At 35.9% G+C, this 14,193-nt stretch overlaps 1 protein-coding gene across 11 annotated transcripts in view; it reads left to right on the forward strand.

The window, feature by feature from the left end:
• PLCB4 (phospholipase C beta 4) overlaps positions 1-14,193 on the forward strand; it is a 206,327-nt gene that overhangs the window by 153,825 nt on the left and 38,309 nt on the right. For all 11 annotated transcript variants that reach the window (XM_072332089.1, XM_072332091.1, XM_072332084.1 and 8 more), the window contains 7 exons: positions 2,575-2,716; positions 3,348-3,432; positions 3,648-3,772; positions 5,719-5,770; positions 8,204-8,306; positions 10,031-10,195; positions 13,011-13,215. In XM_072332089.1, the coding sequence (XP_072188190.1) occupies positions 2,575-2,716; positions 3,348-3,432; positions 3,648-3,772; positions 5,719-5,770; positions 8,204-8,306; positions 10,031-10,195; positions 13,011-13,215 (877 nt within the window). The remainder of the gene's footprint in view (positions 1-2,574; positions 2,717-3,347; positions 3,433-3,647; positions 3,773-5,718; positions 5,771-8,203; positions 8,307-10,030; positions 10,196-13,010; positions 13,216-14,193) is intronic.

Genomic DNA, 14,193 nt, shown 5'->3' on the forward strand with positions numbered 1-14,193 from the left:
ATAGGATGTTATGTAGTTTGCTTTATTTCTTAATATGTAAAAACCACCTTATTACTTGCCATGCATCCTTACTGGTTTAGCAATTTTATGCACAGTTTAACTACCCCTACAGAATATTTCTGAAAGTGACTCTGCTTCCTTTCCTCCTCTTTTGCTGTATTATTGCTATCAGAAAAAGTGGGGACAGACAGGAGTGCATGACTTGTGCCTGCCTAGAAGTGTCTGATCTTGGCACTGGGAAACAGCAGTTCTTTGAAAGTTGTTGAGATGCATCATCCCCACTTTTTTTTTTTTTTTTTCTTCTTTACTTTTTTAACCACTTCCCTTACCCTGACCTACACTTTGTTTTCCACTTGCTTTTTCCTCCTTCTGCTTTCCTTTGGGGCTTCTGCATTTATCTTCTCCCAAGAATCCCTTCTGTTAGACTCTTCCCACCTCCTTCCACTCTTCTCTGTCCTCTTCTCTCATTAATATCGCTCCTGATCCTAACCACATTTCACTCTGTTTTTGTTCTAAGTAGTTTCTGATTCTTTTCTTGATGGATGGGGAGGTAAAACTAATCCAGAGAGATTGACTCTTCCCTGTTGTTTTCTTTCAAAACCTCCTAAAAAGAATGTGTGCTTTCTTTTGTCTCTACAGGCTTTAAGAAAGATCCCAGCCTACCTCTCCCTAATCCATAGTTTTTAAGTTCAGAATCTTTAATTCATTTACCTTAAAAAAATTGCGTGTCTATAGGTACTAAGATACAATTAATGACTAGTAGATTGTCTTAGAACATTGTCATGTAGTTAGTGTGCCATTAATTTAATCATACAGCTGTAGACTGTAGGGTACTGCTATCTGACAATAAGGCTTATGTTATCTCTTTTGTCTTCTTTGCCACCAACATTCACTACTTAGATTTTTTTGGATCAAGGTAGTAGAATATGGTTAGCAGGATCAAATTGAAGGACTCTGTTTTATTACAAGATGAGTGTTAATTCTTTCTAAATTGGCCTTCCAAAAATGACAACACTGAAAACAACTAGTTTCTTTGAAGAAATTTGGCCTTAGTTTGCTATAAACTTTATTACCAAATGTTGACCTCATTAAAAAAAAAGTATGTATTCTACTAATAAAGACTTGTATAATTAGGCATATTTAGGGAACATGTCCATGAATCCTCAGTATTTGGGTTCCAGTAATGCAATTGAATTGAGTCCTCGTGAGCAGCCTTGAGATTTGTATCAGTTTGATTTCATGGGCCATTGTATGTTTAATTCAGCCTAAAATGTGAATAAAAGCACATGTGTCTGTACTTGTTCTTGTAGTCTGGCTATACCATGCAGTCATGATTCTGATCATCATATCAGGGCATAACTTTTTTCAGATAATTCATTTTTTGAATCATGTCAGCACTATATAAAAGGTTCAGTTACATGTTCGTAACACTGGAAAGTAGATTCACTTTTCCTCTAGTTTCCTGTTTCCTGGCTATATGGGTTGCGGTAACGTAGACACAAGGAACTGCATCTTTGTTCACACTTTAATACTCTTGCATATCTGACACTTACTGTCTCAAGAAAGCATTTTTTATTGCTTCCTCTTAGTCACCATTTGATGATACAATAATGAAGGAGGATTTCCTGGCAAACACAGATTTCATTCTGAACATAAAATACTTATTACTTTCTTGTTTAAGTTCACTGTCAGCCTGCAGAATGCTACATTTCTTGCTAATTGATTCACCGATAGGAGAGCAAGCAAATAAGTTTGTAGGAAAAATGCTATGAATGTAAGCCTTGCAGAAATTGCTTAGATTGACTGAGATTTGTGGGTTTTTTTCCCCTTCTTCTCAATGAAAAGAATATTTCAAGCTGATTTAGGGAAAGGAAAAGGTTGAAGTTGTTGTGACAGGTAGGCAGATAGATCTGCAGAAGGTAGATCCACATGAGAAGTGCTTCACTTTGTGGTTTTCTATCATGTGAGATACTTGCGGAAAAGTTCTGTAGTTCTATTAAAACATGGAGTGTCTTTATGTGATGGATTCTAATATTTGTCATTATAAGTGGCCAGTGAAACAAGCTTGATACTGTGTCTTGTTGGTCTCGTAATGTTTGTCTGTCCCATGAAGGCTGTAATTTCTATATTCTGATCTACTTATATCAGTAAAGATAAGCAATTTAATCAATTTCTGTTATGATGTTTAGAAAGTTCTACTCAGCATAGAGTGTGCACCACCACTATAGTTGCTAGCAGAAGATGTATACGAAATTGAGACTCTCAGGGATTTATTTTACAAAGATCATTATCTCCTAGCATTTTTCAGTCCACTGTAATATCATCAAAATTACCCTACTAACATCATGTAGTATTTACTCACTGCTTAGGATCTTTCTGTCATCAGTCCTATAACAATGAGAATGATTGGTGCAAATAATTCTTAACTTCTGTCATGAAACTTCATTTTGTATTATTTAAATATGCATTTAAAAAAGAAAACGTTCTGCAGATTATGTATTATTTTGTATCACGTTTGAAAATCAGAACAGAATTAGCATGAAATAGTGATTATTATTATTAATATGTTTTCAGGGTTTAGTAACTGTTGAAGATGAACAAGCATGGATGGCATCTTATAAATATGTAGGTGCCACAACCAACATACATCCATATTTATCAACAATGGTCAACTATGCTCAGCCTGTAAAATTTCAAGGTTTCGACGTAGCAGAAGGTAACATAAAAGGTTGAATGTAATAGAAGTATTTGGGTATTTATTTTAGATAGATTTTTCAGTATCTATAATTCCTGAATTTAGAAACAGTATAAAGTTTTTATACTTTGTTGACTGTCATCTATGTGTTTCTCATTTTGTTCCCTGGATATGAAGTTAGCATGCTATTCTGTTGGTCATCCACTTGGAGTCACTAACTTACTGGGAGAATAAGAAGCTGTTGAGATTGATTGTATTTTAGAGGCTCTTCCAACTAAGCTGTTTTTTTTAATTCATATTTCTGTAAAGTAAGGTGAGCATGATTATCATAGCGGTCAGTAATTAGAGGATGCTTTCATGTTGCACAGTAGACCATTTAGCAAGTTATTTTATTTAAAGTCACACAGGCTCTGAATAACAACTTTCTCCTAAAAAGAGTTTAAGTTTTGTTCATTTCCAAGAAACTGAAAGAAAATGACAAGTCAGACCTGTTACTTAATTTCTCTTTGGTGTAGTTTGATTCTATGTGTGACAGATAATGGGGAAATGGACCAGAACTGCCTACATCACGCTATTTACGTATAGTGCATGCTTTTGAATTTTGATATGTTATTGCTTAAGTGTTTTAAAATTTCTTGTCTTTTCTTTCTAGAACGTAATATTCATCATAACATGTCCTCTTTCAATGAATCAGTTGGACTAGGGTATTTGAAGACTCATGCCATTGAGTTTGTGAAGTATCCTTTCAGCCTTTCCCATTGTTTCTCTACTAATGCTGCAAATAAACAACAAATGAGTGTTTCTAGATTTACAGTGTTCCATGTTCACAGTGAAACAAGAAGTTGGCTCATAGGATGAGGAACTGTAAAATGATGTGAGAAATACTGAGGATGGCAGGATGTGAGCACGCATTTCTATGATGTTATTTCATTTTCCTTGATAAATTTTACAGTTACAATAAACGACAAATGAGTCGGATATACCCAAAGGGAGGCCGAGTGGATTCCAGTAATTACATGCCTCAAATTTTCTGGAACGCTGGCTGCCAGATGGTCTCACTGAACTATCAGACCCCAGGTAGGCAGCGACGACCAGTGAACCTCAATCCTAAAGAATGGCTCGAGCAGTAACTCTCAAACAGATGCTATGGATTTGCTTCTGGCATTTTTTGAGGAAACTGACATATGGGTAAATAATGTGGTGGGGAGGAATTATGGAAGCGTAAGATAAGAAGTAACAAAAAGCCAGGCATTGAAGGAAAATTAAAACCACCTTTCATGGAAAAATGTTACAATAGCATAACTTTTCAAATTATGATAGTTTTTTAAATAAAAAATACAAATTGCAGGGGAATCGATGTTTTAACAAGATGCTGTTTTTGCACTGTTTGATGCATGTCTCCAATATAAAGATGATGGAGTGTAAAAATTAAGACAGTAATAAGTAGTGACTGTGTGTCAAATGGATTTCTAGACCACATAGTGTCAGAGAAAGGGGTCTGAGATCCATCTTGGAGAACATGCCAAGGAATGTAAATACTTCTCCACAGCATAAATGGGATATCTATTGTTCCTCTTCAGTGAAGGTGTGAGAATAACTTTGTTTCGTTTGCTTGGTTTCCTTTTTTAATGAATCTAGGAGTGTCTTCAGACATATATGGAACAGAGCAGTTTTTCCATTTCCTTCTCTAGCTGTGATGGTACTGTTGTTTTGTATTTTTTACATTTCTTCCCCCTGAACTGTGACTTTGATATTACAGACATTCCTAATGATCACAAGCTCTGTCCTGCAAAACTTGGCATGTCTGCCATGAATGATTTATAGCTGAGGAGGCAAGAGAGCTGTATTGGAAAATACTGTAAACAACTCCTCTGGACATGATTTGAAGGCTAGAGCAGATATACAAGCTTCACTCTTCTCCCACTCTGCCTCTGCCCATAGCACATTGTTCTCAGCCCCTTTGTATTGCAAAATGAGTGTTAATTGTGTAGTTGGAAATGAACAACTTTCCTCTATTAATCTTACGTGATACAACTGTTCTGGCAGGGTGAAGAACAGTTGAAAAATTAGAAGCTAAGGCTTCACAGTAAAGCAACTAATGTCTAACATGAGCATGCGAGACTCTCGTATTTTATGTAACAGAGGATGTATAGGAGAAATTCTGTTCCCTTTCAAAGTTAGCATTTGTGAGAAAGAGAGGAACTATGTTATCCGTAAACAAAGATAGTGTATTCCAGAGCAATTTAAACCTGTAAGAAAAGAATATATATTTTTAATAGAGTTTGGGGTGGGGGGGTGGATGGAAGGGTTTTTTTTAAATATGTTTACCTTTCTGGCTTTATACACAAGTGCCATAAAAAAGCATTGAATAAAACTCAGATGTATTAAAAGTTGAAGCTAAGCAACGGTGCCTTGATCTCTGTGGTTTCTTTTGGTGGTATTTTATTCAATTAAACCCTTAGGAAACCAGTAAAGGAATGCAGTATTCATTTCACCTTGTTTAAGACTTCAAGATACAGACATCTGCTTCAGATGTAGCTGTCTGTGGTTGCTGTAGAGAAGTACCCAATTCCAGGGTTGGGTTTTTGTTTGTTTTGTTTTGTTTTTGGATGTTTGCCTTAGAATTAATTCCACTGTTATTGGAAGTGACACCAGGTCACCGGCAAGACAAGAAATTTGTTCCGTAAATATCAAAAGTTAGATTACTGAAATCCTATCCCAGGATCTTAATCCCAGTCTTAAGTTTTGCTGCCAACTGGACATGCTTGAATTCAGGAGAGACTGTTTTCTAAGGACAGCCCAGTTTTCAGTTTAGTTGATAAAAATGTCACTATTGTGAAGAGATCTAAAATTTTTATATTGCTTCTTTATTTTTTAGGTCCGTGTGTATTTTATATACATTAATTTTAATTTTCATTTAAATTTGTTATTCTGGGCAAACAGTCTTATTTCCTTCTCTAAAAACGATTGTTCATGATCTGTGTTATTCAGGAGGAAAGAGTAATTTTTTTCTCTCTTGACAGATTTAGCGATGCAATTGAATCAAGGAAAATTTGAATATAATGGATCATGTGGGTGAGTGATGTGATTTAAAATGTTGTCACTGTGAAACAGAACACTTTACTATGGCTTTAATAAAATTTTGTCATTCTTAATTATGTGTTACAAAAGAAAAATGGAATGCTAGGTGAAGAGTAGAAATTAAAAGAATGCAGGAAAAATGATCCCCTGCAGGAGGCATTGTAATAAATATGCTTTCCTTTTATGCCCAGCTTTTAAAGAAGAGATATAAGAGGCTTTGTGTGTCAATTATGAAGGTGATCATTAATACCATTCAGAGTTACTTAAGTCTATATTCAGCTTCTATTCTCAATCTTTTTTTTGAATATTCAACTCAGAATGGAGATTCACATTGCACAGTTCGCAAAATAGCCAAATTTACTCGGACAGGTATTTTCAATACATAGGAAAGGTGTTTTTTCTGTGTGCTGTTTTTTTAAGTCTATGTACTTTATGTAGAAAGCAGATTTCACTCAAAATAGTGACATGTTTCATCTCTTAAGTTCTTGCTCATTATTTATGTGTGAAACATGTTATTCAAATGTTTTTTAGTGTTGACAGATCTTTCTCAGGTGTTGAGATTATTCCTTAATAGGATAGGCTTATCACTGATAGCAAGAGGAGCATGGAAGTTTGAGGAATTATGGGAAGTGGCAGTCCAGAAACACACTGAAGTCTGCAAACTCATCCTGGAGAAGGAAGAACTCTTTTGCTCATGGGAATCTTATTCTGAAAGAAATCTGAATACATGGAACTTAGTAAAATTCCTCTCCTGCAGAATGGACGATACAGTGCTTTGGTTATCTATGCCCTTTTCAAATGCAAACTGTTCTGATAGAGACTGTTGGATTTGACAGAGGTGCAATCTCTCTCTGGTCATTTCATTCAGAATAACAAAAAAAAAAGAAGAAAAGCTTTTTTTTATGGAAGAGTGTTCCTTTCTTATTTGACACATAAGCCTAGGAGAGTGTTGTGGATGCCCCATCCCTGGAGGTGTTCCAGGCCAGGTTGCATGGGGTCCTGGGCAGCCTGGTCTGGTATTAAATGGGGAGGTTGGTGGCCCTGCCTGTGGCAGGGGGTTGGAGGTTCATGATCCTTGGGGTCCCTTCCAACCCAAGCCAGTCTGTGATTCTGTGTGATTCTGTAAGAGTGGCGCATACTTCTGGCAGTTTCTCTGACAGGTATCACTATGAACTAAATTTCTTGTTTCTTATGTCAGCCATCTAGTATTACAGTTATATAGTGGTAATAGTAATAGAGAAGTTGTAATTTAATATGCATTGTAATTATGGTGCTATTTCACTACAGAGAAAATGCTCAGGGCATTGAAAATGACTGATTTACAGTTTTCATACTAGTGAAATGAGAAAGTCCTTTTAGCATTTTTTATTTCAGCAGGCCTGGAGCTGAGGCTTCGCATGTTTCTGATAGTTCCCTTCTGCCCATAGTCTACTTGAACTTAGTAAAATACCATGAAACCCCACATATTTTTAATGTGAGATTAGTGAGGAATATCACTTTTGTAAATATAAACCAAATTTGGAAAAAATGGGAGAAAATACATTGAAAGTCTTTATATATATATGTGTGTGTGTGTTTATTTATTTATTTATTTATTTATTTTTCCCAGCATTTTAAAATTATTCCTGAATTTTCTGTAGGCCTTTATATGTAAAGTACAGATAATTTCTTAGAGAGATTGGAGTGTTGATAAAAAAAATGATCTTCTAGTACTTCTGTGCTAAGAAATCCCTGTTATATGTAGCACAGCAATTCTGTGCATCAGCTGCTGTTTTATTCTGATGGCCGAATCCTTGGGTTTTGATACATCAGTGCACACATCAGCTTCATTGATGTGTTGATCCAGTGCATAGTCCTCAGGGATGTATTGTAAGTGTTATTACGGTAGTACCTTTCATGCTACTATAATGAACAATCTGTCAGTATAACATCAGCTGTTTTCCCCAAGGTTTTATAACTGAGATGAAAAAATTAGTTTGAAGCTGAAATTTATTGTATGATTCTCGACTCTGTGTAACTGCTTCATTTAAAAATACACTTGAGTAAGCTGCCTGTATTTATTGAAAGTATTAAAGAATTAAAGTAAATGAGAGCTTCTATTTTTTATTATATAGCTCACTATATTTTTAAGTCATATTACTAAATTATTTTAAAATGTCTTTTATTATATTACATTTATTTTGCTTTTGAAATACACAGTTGATTTAATCTCTTGATTCAAAATTAAGATTAACATTTATACGTGTACTAGATAACCATAATATTTCTGCTTTTACTTCCTCATACTGGCAGATACATTGGCAGTCTGTATTTACAGTGCTGCAGGAAAGTTCATTGTTTAAAGTTAGAACATCCATTTTATCTGTAGTTATGCCAAGTTCAGTTTCCACAAAAGAATAATTTTCTTCTTCTTTTTCATGCAATAAGGTATCTACTTAAACCAGATTTCATGCGGCGGCCGGATAGAACATTTGACCCTTTCTCTGAAACTCCTGTAGATGGTGTAATTGCTGCAACATGTTCTGTACAGGTAAAACAGCTGCAAAAAATGTCTTTCATCATATCAAACTCAAATCACATTTAAATATGAATAGAAATAAGACAGGTGCAATTGTGTGGATTTTTTATGATGGTTTTCTTTGTTTCTGTGCTTACATGGTCTCATTTGAACATGATATAATTTGTTTGTTACTACACATTATCACCAAATGTTAAACACCCCCATAATCTTTTTGATTTACATCAGCCTTCACAAATGAATATGTGAGTGGAGTTCATTTTTGTGAATACTGTGAAACTGTGTGGACTTCACTGTCACCACAGAGAAAGAAATATGGGCGTATATGGACAGATATTTTCAAAATAAGGAAGTAAGGATGATTCATGTGATGGAGGTCATTACTTTAGAATCATCTATGAGTAGCAAAATCAATGAAAATTCTGTTGTACTTTTAAAATATGGTTAGATGTTATGTTTGGTAATTCCTGTTTTGTGACTTGGCATTTGGCGCTCTTTGTTCACTTACACTGTGTGCAGTTTAACTAAAGTTTGGCTTTCCCTTGTCTCTCTCTACATATGGCATGGAGATCTGAGAATCTCTTGGAGCAACAGTTCACTTTGCACTTTAGATAATTAAGTTCATTTATACCTCCAGAAGAATAAAAATGGGAAAAAAATAAGGAAAAAATTGTTATAGGAAGTAGAATCTCTCCAAGGAGGAAGTCGGATCTGGAGGTGAAAAAGTAGTGCTAGGAATCACCATAGTTCTTAGATAACTTATCTTGTTGCTTATTCTTCTTGGGTGACTAAATCTAGTCTAAAATGCAGTGTTTATTCCCTTAACCTCTAAGAATTATATAATAACATCAACAATTCATTCAAGAATTGTCAAGTAAAATATAGAAATAGTTTTGTTCACAAAACAGAGGAACAGAGTTGTTCCCTGGAATATTAGACCACAAAAAGAAAAGGATGTCTCAAATGAACTTAGATCTGTGAAATTGTGTTTTTCTTTTTTTGAGCTTAGTAATGAAAACATCAGCTGTATTTTTAAGGAATAGATTATCTTGATGGAGTAAAAATGTGCCCTGGAGTAATCACCTGCAGTAGCGTGATTAATCTTGACTTGAAATAAAGTCACAGCAAATCTTCATGTACATAGCAGTACAGAAGAATCATCTGCACTGTTTGTTTGTTTTCTTTTAAATGTGATTGGCTTAAAACATGCACAAATGTGGAAGCAGAGCAAAAACTTTCACTTCTCTGCTGTCAAGACATAATATAGATTCCAAACAGAAAATTTTAAAGCATATTTTGAGAGCAGTTGCAGAATAGTAATACCCGACCTGGTTGTTTCATTCAGCATATTTTGTAAATACAAGTGAATGCACCTGTGAAACAGGTTCTAGTTGAGCTTACTGACATAACTTTTAACGATGAGCACAGTTGTTTTTGTTTGTCACATTTCTCATTTACAGTTTCTTCTAAGTTTGTTTAGTACAGCTAAAATGAAAGCTCAGGATATATTTTAAGATCTTATCACAATGGCTTTCCAAGTAAATGCAATTTTATCACTAATTATACCATTTTCATATTTTTAAATAAGTATATCTGGTCTATACAAAACATTTTTCAGACTGTCTTCACTACATTAAAAATGATCAGTATTTCCAGTATCTACACTGTGATGAGTACATTGCTTGGTTAATATTCTCTGTACTGTTTTTCCTTACTCTTCTGTTTTTACTTTACAGGTAATATCTGGTCAGTTTTTGTCAGATAAAAAGATTGGTACGTATGTAGAAGTGGATATGTATGGTTTACCCACGGACACAATACGTAAAGAATTCAGAACACGCATGGTGATGAACAACGGTCTGAATCCTGTTTACAATGAAGAATCATTTGTATTTCGAAAGGTAGGATATTTGGAAAGCACTGTTTATGACTGACAGCCCTTTTGCATATAAGCATCCTTGCTCACTCTATCTGCCCCTCCCGGCTTCAGTCTGACTGCTGACATGAATAAGTACTGCTCCCATAAAAAAGGGTTTGTAGGGTTCCTGTTTACTACTGTAAACAATTTAAAGCTGAAATAAGCTTTCAAAAGATTTTTTTTTTTTAAATTTTGCATTGTTTTGTTTTTCTAATGAATAACCTCTGTAGCTGTCACATGATTTTTTGTTTCTGTTTGGCTCTTCCCTCCCCTTTGCTTCCTCCTCCCACTCGGAGGTAACCACCTCATCCATGGCCATGCCTGTGTTCAAGGTATGCAGTCTGCTCAGAATGAGCCCCCGCTGGTGGACACCATCATTCCTTGGAGATTTCTTCTTCCCTGCCCTGGCAGTGGTTGCTATCTTGCACTGTTCCTTCAGCCCAGAGGGCAGGTGAGATGCTGCATCCAAAGCTAAGGTCAATGTTATTACATGGAAAAGTTGGAAGGGTGCTGTGTTCCTCAGATGTGTTGCCAGCTCCCTCCTCCATGTGCATTATGTACCTTTTTCTTTTTTCTTTCTTTTTTTTTTAACTTTTTTTTTAATAACAAAAGAAAAACAACCCTTTTTTCTTGGTATGGGGGATTTGAAAAGAGATATCAGTTGTCAGTGCCCGTGTTCAGTTTTTATCTCAGTCTATATGACAAACACAAACACAAACATACATATATAATGTCAGCCCAAAGTTCATCCAGAGTATGTGTTAGCAGTGGTGTCTTTGAGAATGTCTGTTTTGCTTACACCTGTTCTGTTGTCATGTAAAGCTGTTGTTCTTTTACTCCAAAGTGACAGACTTTGCCATGTAGTGATACTGCTTTACACTTGAGCATAAGACATACATCATCTGCCTTCTAAACAGTGCAACTAGATTTTAAGAGAAATGTAGTTAATGCAAGAGATTATTGTAGGCATTCTGAAATGAATGTGAATCCTACTGCTTTTCTGTGTGTATGAGGAGGCTCAGAGAAAATACTTAGATACATGACAGGCAGTCATGCTCCCTTTGGCTTCTTGGCCATATGGCCAGCATCTGCTGGTTTCTAATTTCTTAAATCAAAAGGCTCATAAAGTACAGCGTGAATTCAGTTTCACTGTAAAAGAGGGGTACCTATACTCATGGCATGAGTATAATGGGTGATGCTAATCTAATATTGCTTGGATTTATGCTCTACTTTGCAATAAATAACACATTCTCTTGGATAAGTCATACTGTAAGTCAGCCTAGAGATTATTTTTCTTCATCTCATGTCACTATCATATCAGGCTTAGCATAGTAATCAGGACATGCACTGATAACCAGACATGGTGAGTCACATAAACACAACAGGAACAACTCTTCCAGTTGGAGGAAATGAAGATGTGAGATGCGCAGTGCCAAAATGTCATGAGGGTGGGGGTATCTTCTGGGATACCCTAGAACAAACTAACACAGAGAGAAATATTATCTTCTTAGTCCCCATTTGTAATGCTTAGGCAATCTCTATCTGAGCCAATCAAGAATGAAAAGATTTACTAATCTGTTGCCTGTAGAAGTGAGAACTTACCTGCATTCTTTGGGTTATAGTGTTCTCCTTAAGCTGATGTTTCATCATACGTAGTTGCTTTTAGGTAACATGTTTGATTGCTCTTCTGTTGTGTTTTGTTGTTTTTATTTTTTAGTTAAAATAAAGCTTCAATCATTCTGAGCCAAGTACAGTGTTGTCAACTGTGTTGTGTAAGGGGGGGGTGTGGGTCAGCGCTGGTGGTAATATTCTGGGTGTGTCTAGTTATTACTCATCCTGAGCAAGTAAAGCAAGACTTCTGTGAGTAGCTCAGCTGAATTCAGAGACCAAAAACATACTTTATTTTGAGCCCTCTATGATTTAAAATGAAAGTGACTGGGGGAAGATCTAAGGGAGATAGTAGATGTAGTTTACCCAGGTCCTTTGTCTGATAAGCATCAATGAATAGAATCAGGTAGAGAAGAACTGGGAAGGCCTTTCCTACCATAAAATCAAGGCAGACTGGCACAGAGACTTCATGTCTTGCTTAATCTGTCTCCTCCTAACTGCTCTCACACAGAGGCAGCATCTGTATTGTAGGGAAAGCAGAGGTTTTTTGCTCTTCTTTTGGTCAGTCAAGGTAAGGGCTGACAGATGCAGATACCTGACAGCATCTCTGCTCAATATGCATATTTCATGTTTTGAGTACTCAGTTCTGCTGGCAACACACCATTTCAGCAGGTCTTTAAACCTGTCCTGCCCTCTTCTGTCTGTTTCTCCCCTCTACGAACACATAGCTCAACATGCATCCATATCAACTTAGGCTTGCATTCCTTCCATTCTTCATTGCCCTTTTGGATATATCCCAAATTCCATTTTTCTGTCTTAATTCCTCCTGATTCTCTGTTACCTGCTCTTTTTCAATTGCCATGTGATCTGCCATTTCCCATGTAGCATTTACCTGCTTGCTTATTCATGTCGCCAGCTCCCAGTAATGTAAAATAAGTACACAAAATATTTAGGTAGTGTAACTGTAAGGATTGTACATTTTGGGATTACCCGTTATTTGGAGTGAAAAAAAAATATTTTCTAGGAAAGGGTAATTGGAAAGTATGCTGTTTGCAGGGACTGTCATTATCTTTCAGTGATTATAGTCTGTTTCTGGCACACAAAGTGAATGAGCAAATTGCTCCAACACAAGAGGTGAGGAGGGTGGTACTGTACTAGTCATTAAATGTCTTCATTTTATGGCTTTCTAGGTTATTCTCCCTGATCTTGCTGTCCTGAGAATAGCGGTATATGATGACAATAATAAGTTGATCGGTCAGAGGATCCTGCCTCTGGATGGTCTACAAGCTGGTTACAGACACATTTCACTTCGAAATGAAGGCAACAAACCACTCTCTCTTCCAACGGTCTTCTGCAACATTGTGCTTAAAACATATGTGCCTGATGGTTTTGGAGGTAAGATAAGCCTGTACTTCAGTGTGTGGTACATTTTGAGTGCTCTAGAATTTCCTGTGTTGTAGAATTCACTGTGCTTTCAGTACACCAGCTGGGAGTAGAAACCCAGTGCTGGAGGACTTCAAAGATTTAGTAGCTTTAACACTTTGGCAACCCCATTTGTTTAGCTAAGAAACAAGGTTTCCAACAAAATACCTCAGGTAAATGGTTGTGAAATGCTCCTGTTAAATTCCAAAATAATATGGAGAACATGCTATTACTAGGGTTACCTCTGGTTTAATTTTTGTTCAGGAAGATGTTAATATTCTTTTTTTTCTGACTTCTGTTTGTGAGGGTAATGTCATTTAGCTACACTGTTCACCCAGTGTGTACAGACAATTGCAGCAGAATCTGGATGCGTATTTATCCAAGCAAAGACACTTTTATACTCTTGAGAATATTGATACAATTAAAAAAAAAAAAAAAAAAAAAAAAAAAAGTGTTGTTGAAAGAATTTAGCATCTAAAACTTTTCTGCGTTTTTCTCTCCCAGTTTTACGTATTTTAGTGTCCTGTAATTATTTTTAAGGAAGTTGTTTTTAATCCAAGCAGTTCCCATGATCACTTTGGCAGGGTCATTGCCACATCTGAATATGAACAAACAGCTGAGAATAGTCACTACACCAATTTAATCTGTCCAATGTGTAAGTTCACCCTGAGAATGAACTTCTGGGAAATGTGCTCTGCACAGCAGCTTAAATTCACTTGTATATTCGACAATAAGTAAATCATTTAAAGTTGCAAAATAAAAATTATGGGAATTATGTTAAATTATATGAAATATGTTAAATATGACTCAGTGACAAGATGAAGCTTACCTTATATGTGACTGGTGAGACATTGGTAAAGACATTGGTATTTTGCTCTTTGCAAAAGCAGTTTCAAACCTGATGTCTACCCTAAGAATACCTACAAACTGGAGCAAGAGAATACTTGTTTA

Source organism: Excalfactoria chinensis, chromosome 3 (assembly GCF_039878825.1).
Source record: "Excalfactoria chinensis isolate bCotChi1 chromosome 3, bCotChi1.hap2, whole genome shotgun sequence".
In the NCBI taxonomy this organism is placed as follows: domain Eukaryota; kingdom Metazoa; phylum Chordata; class Aves; order Galliformes; family Phasianidae; genus Excalfactoria; species Excalfactoria chinensis.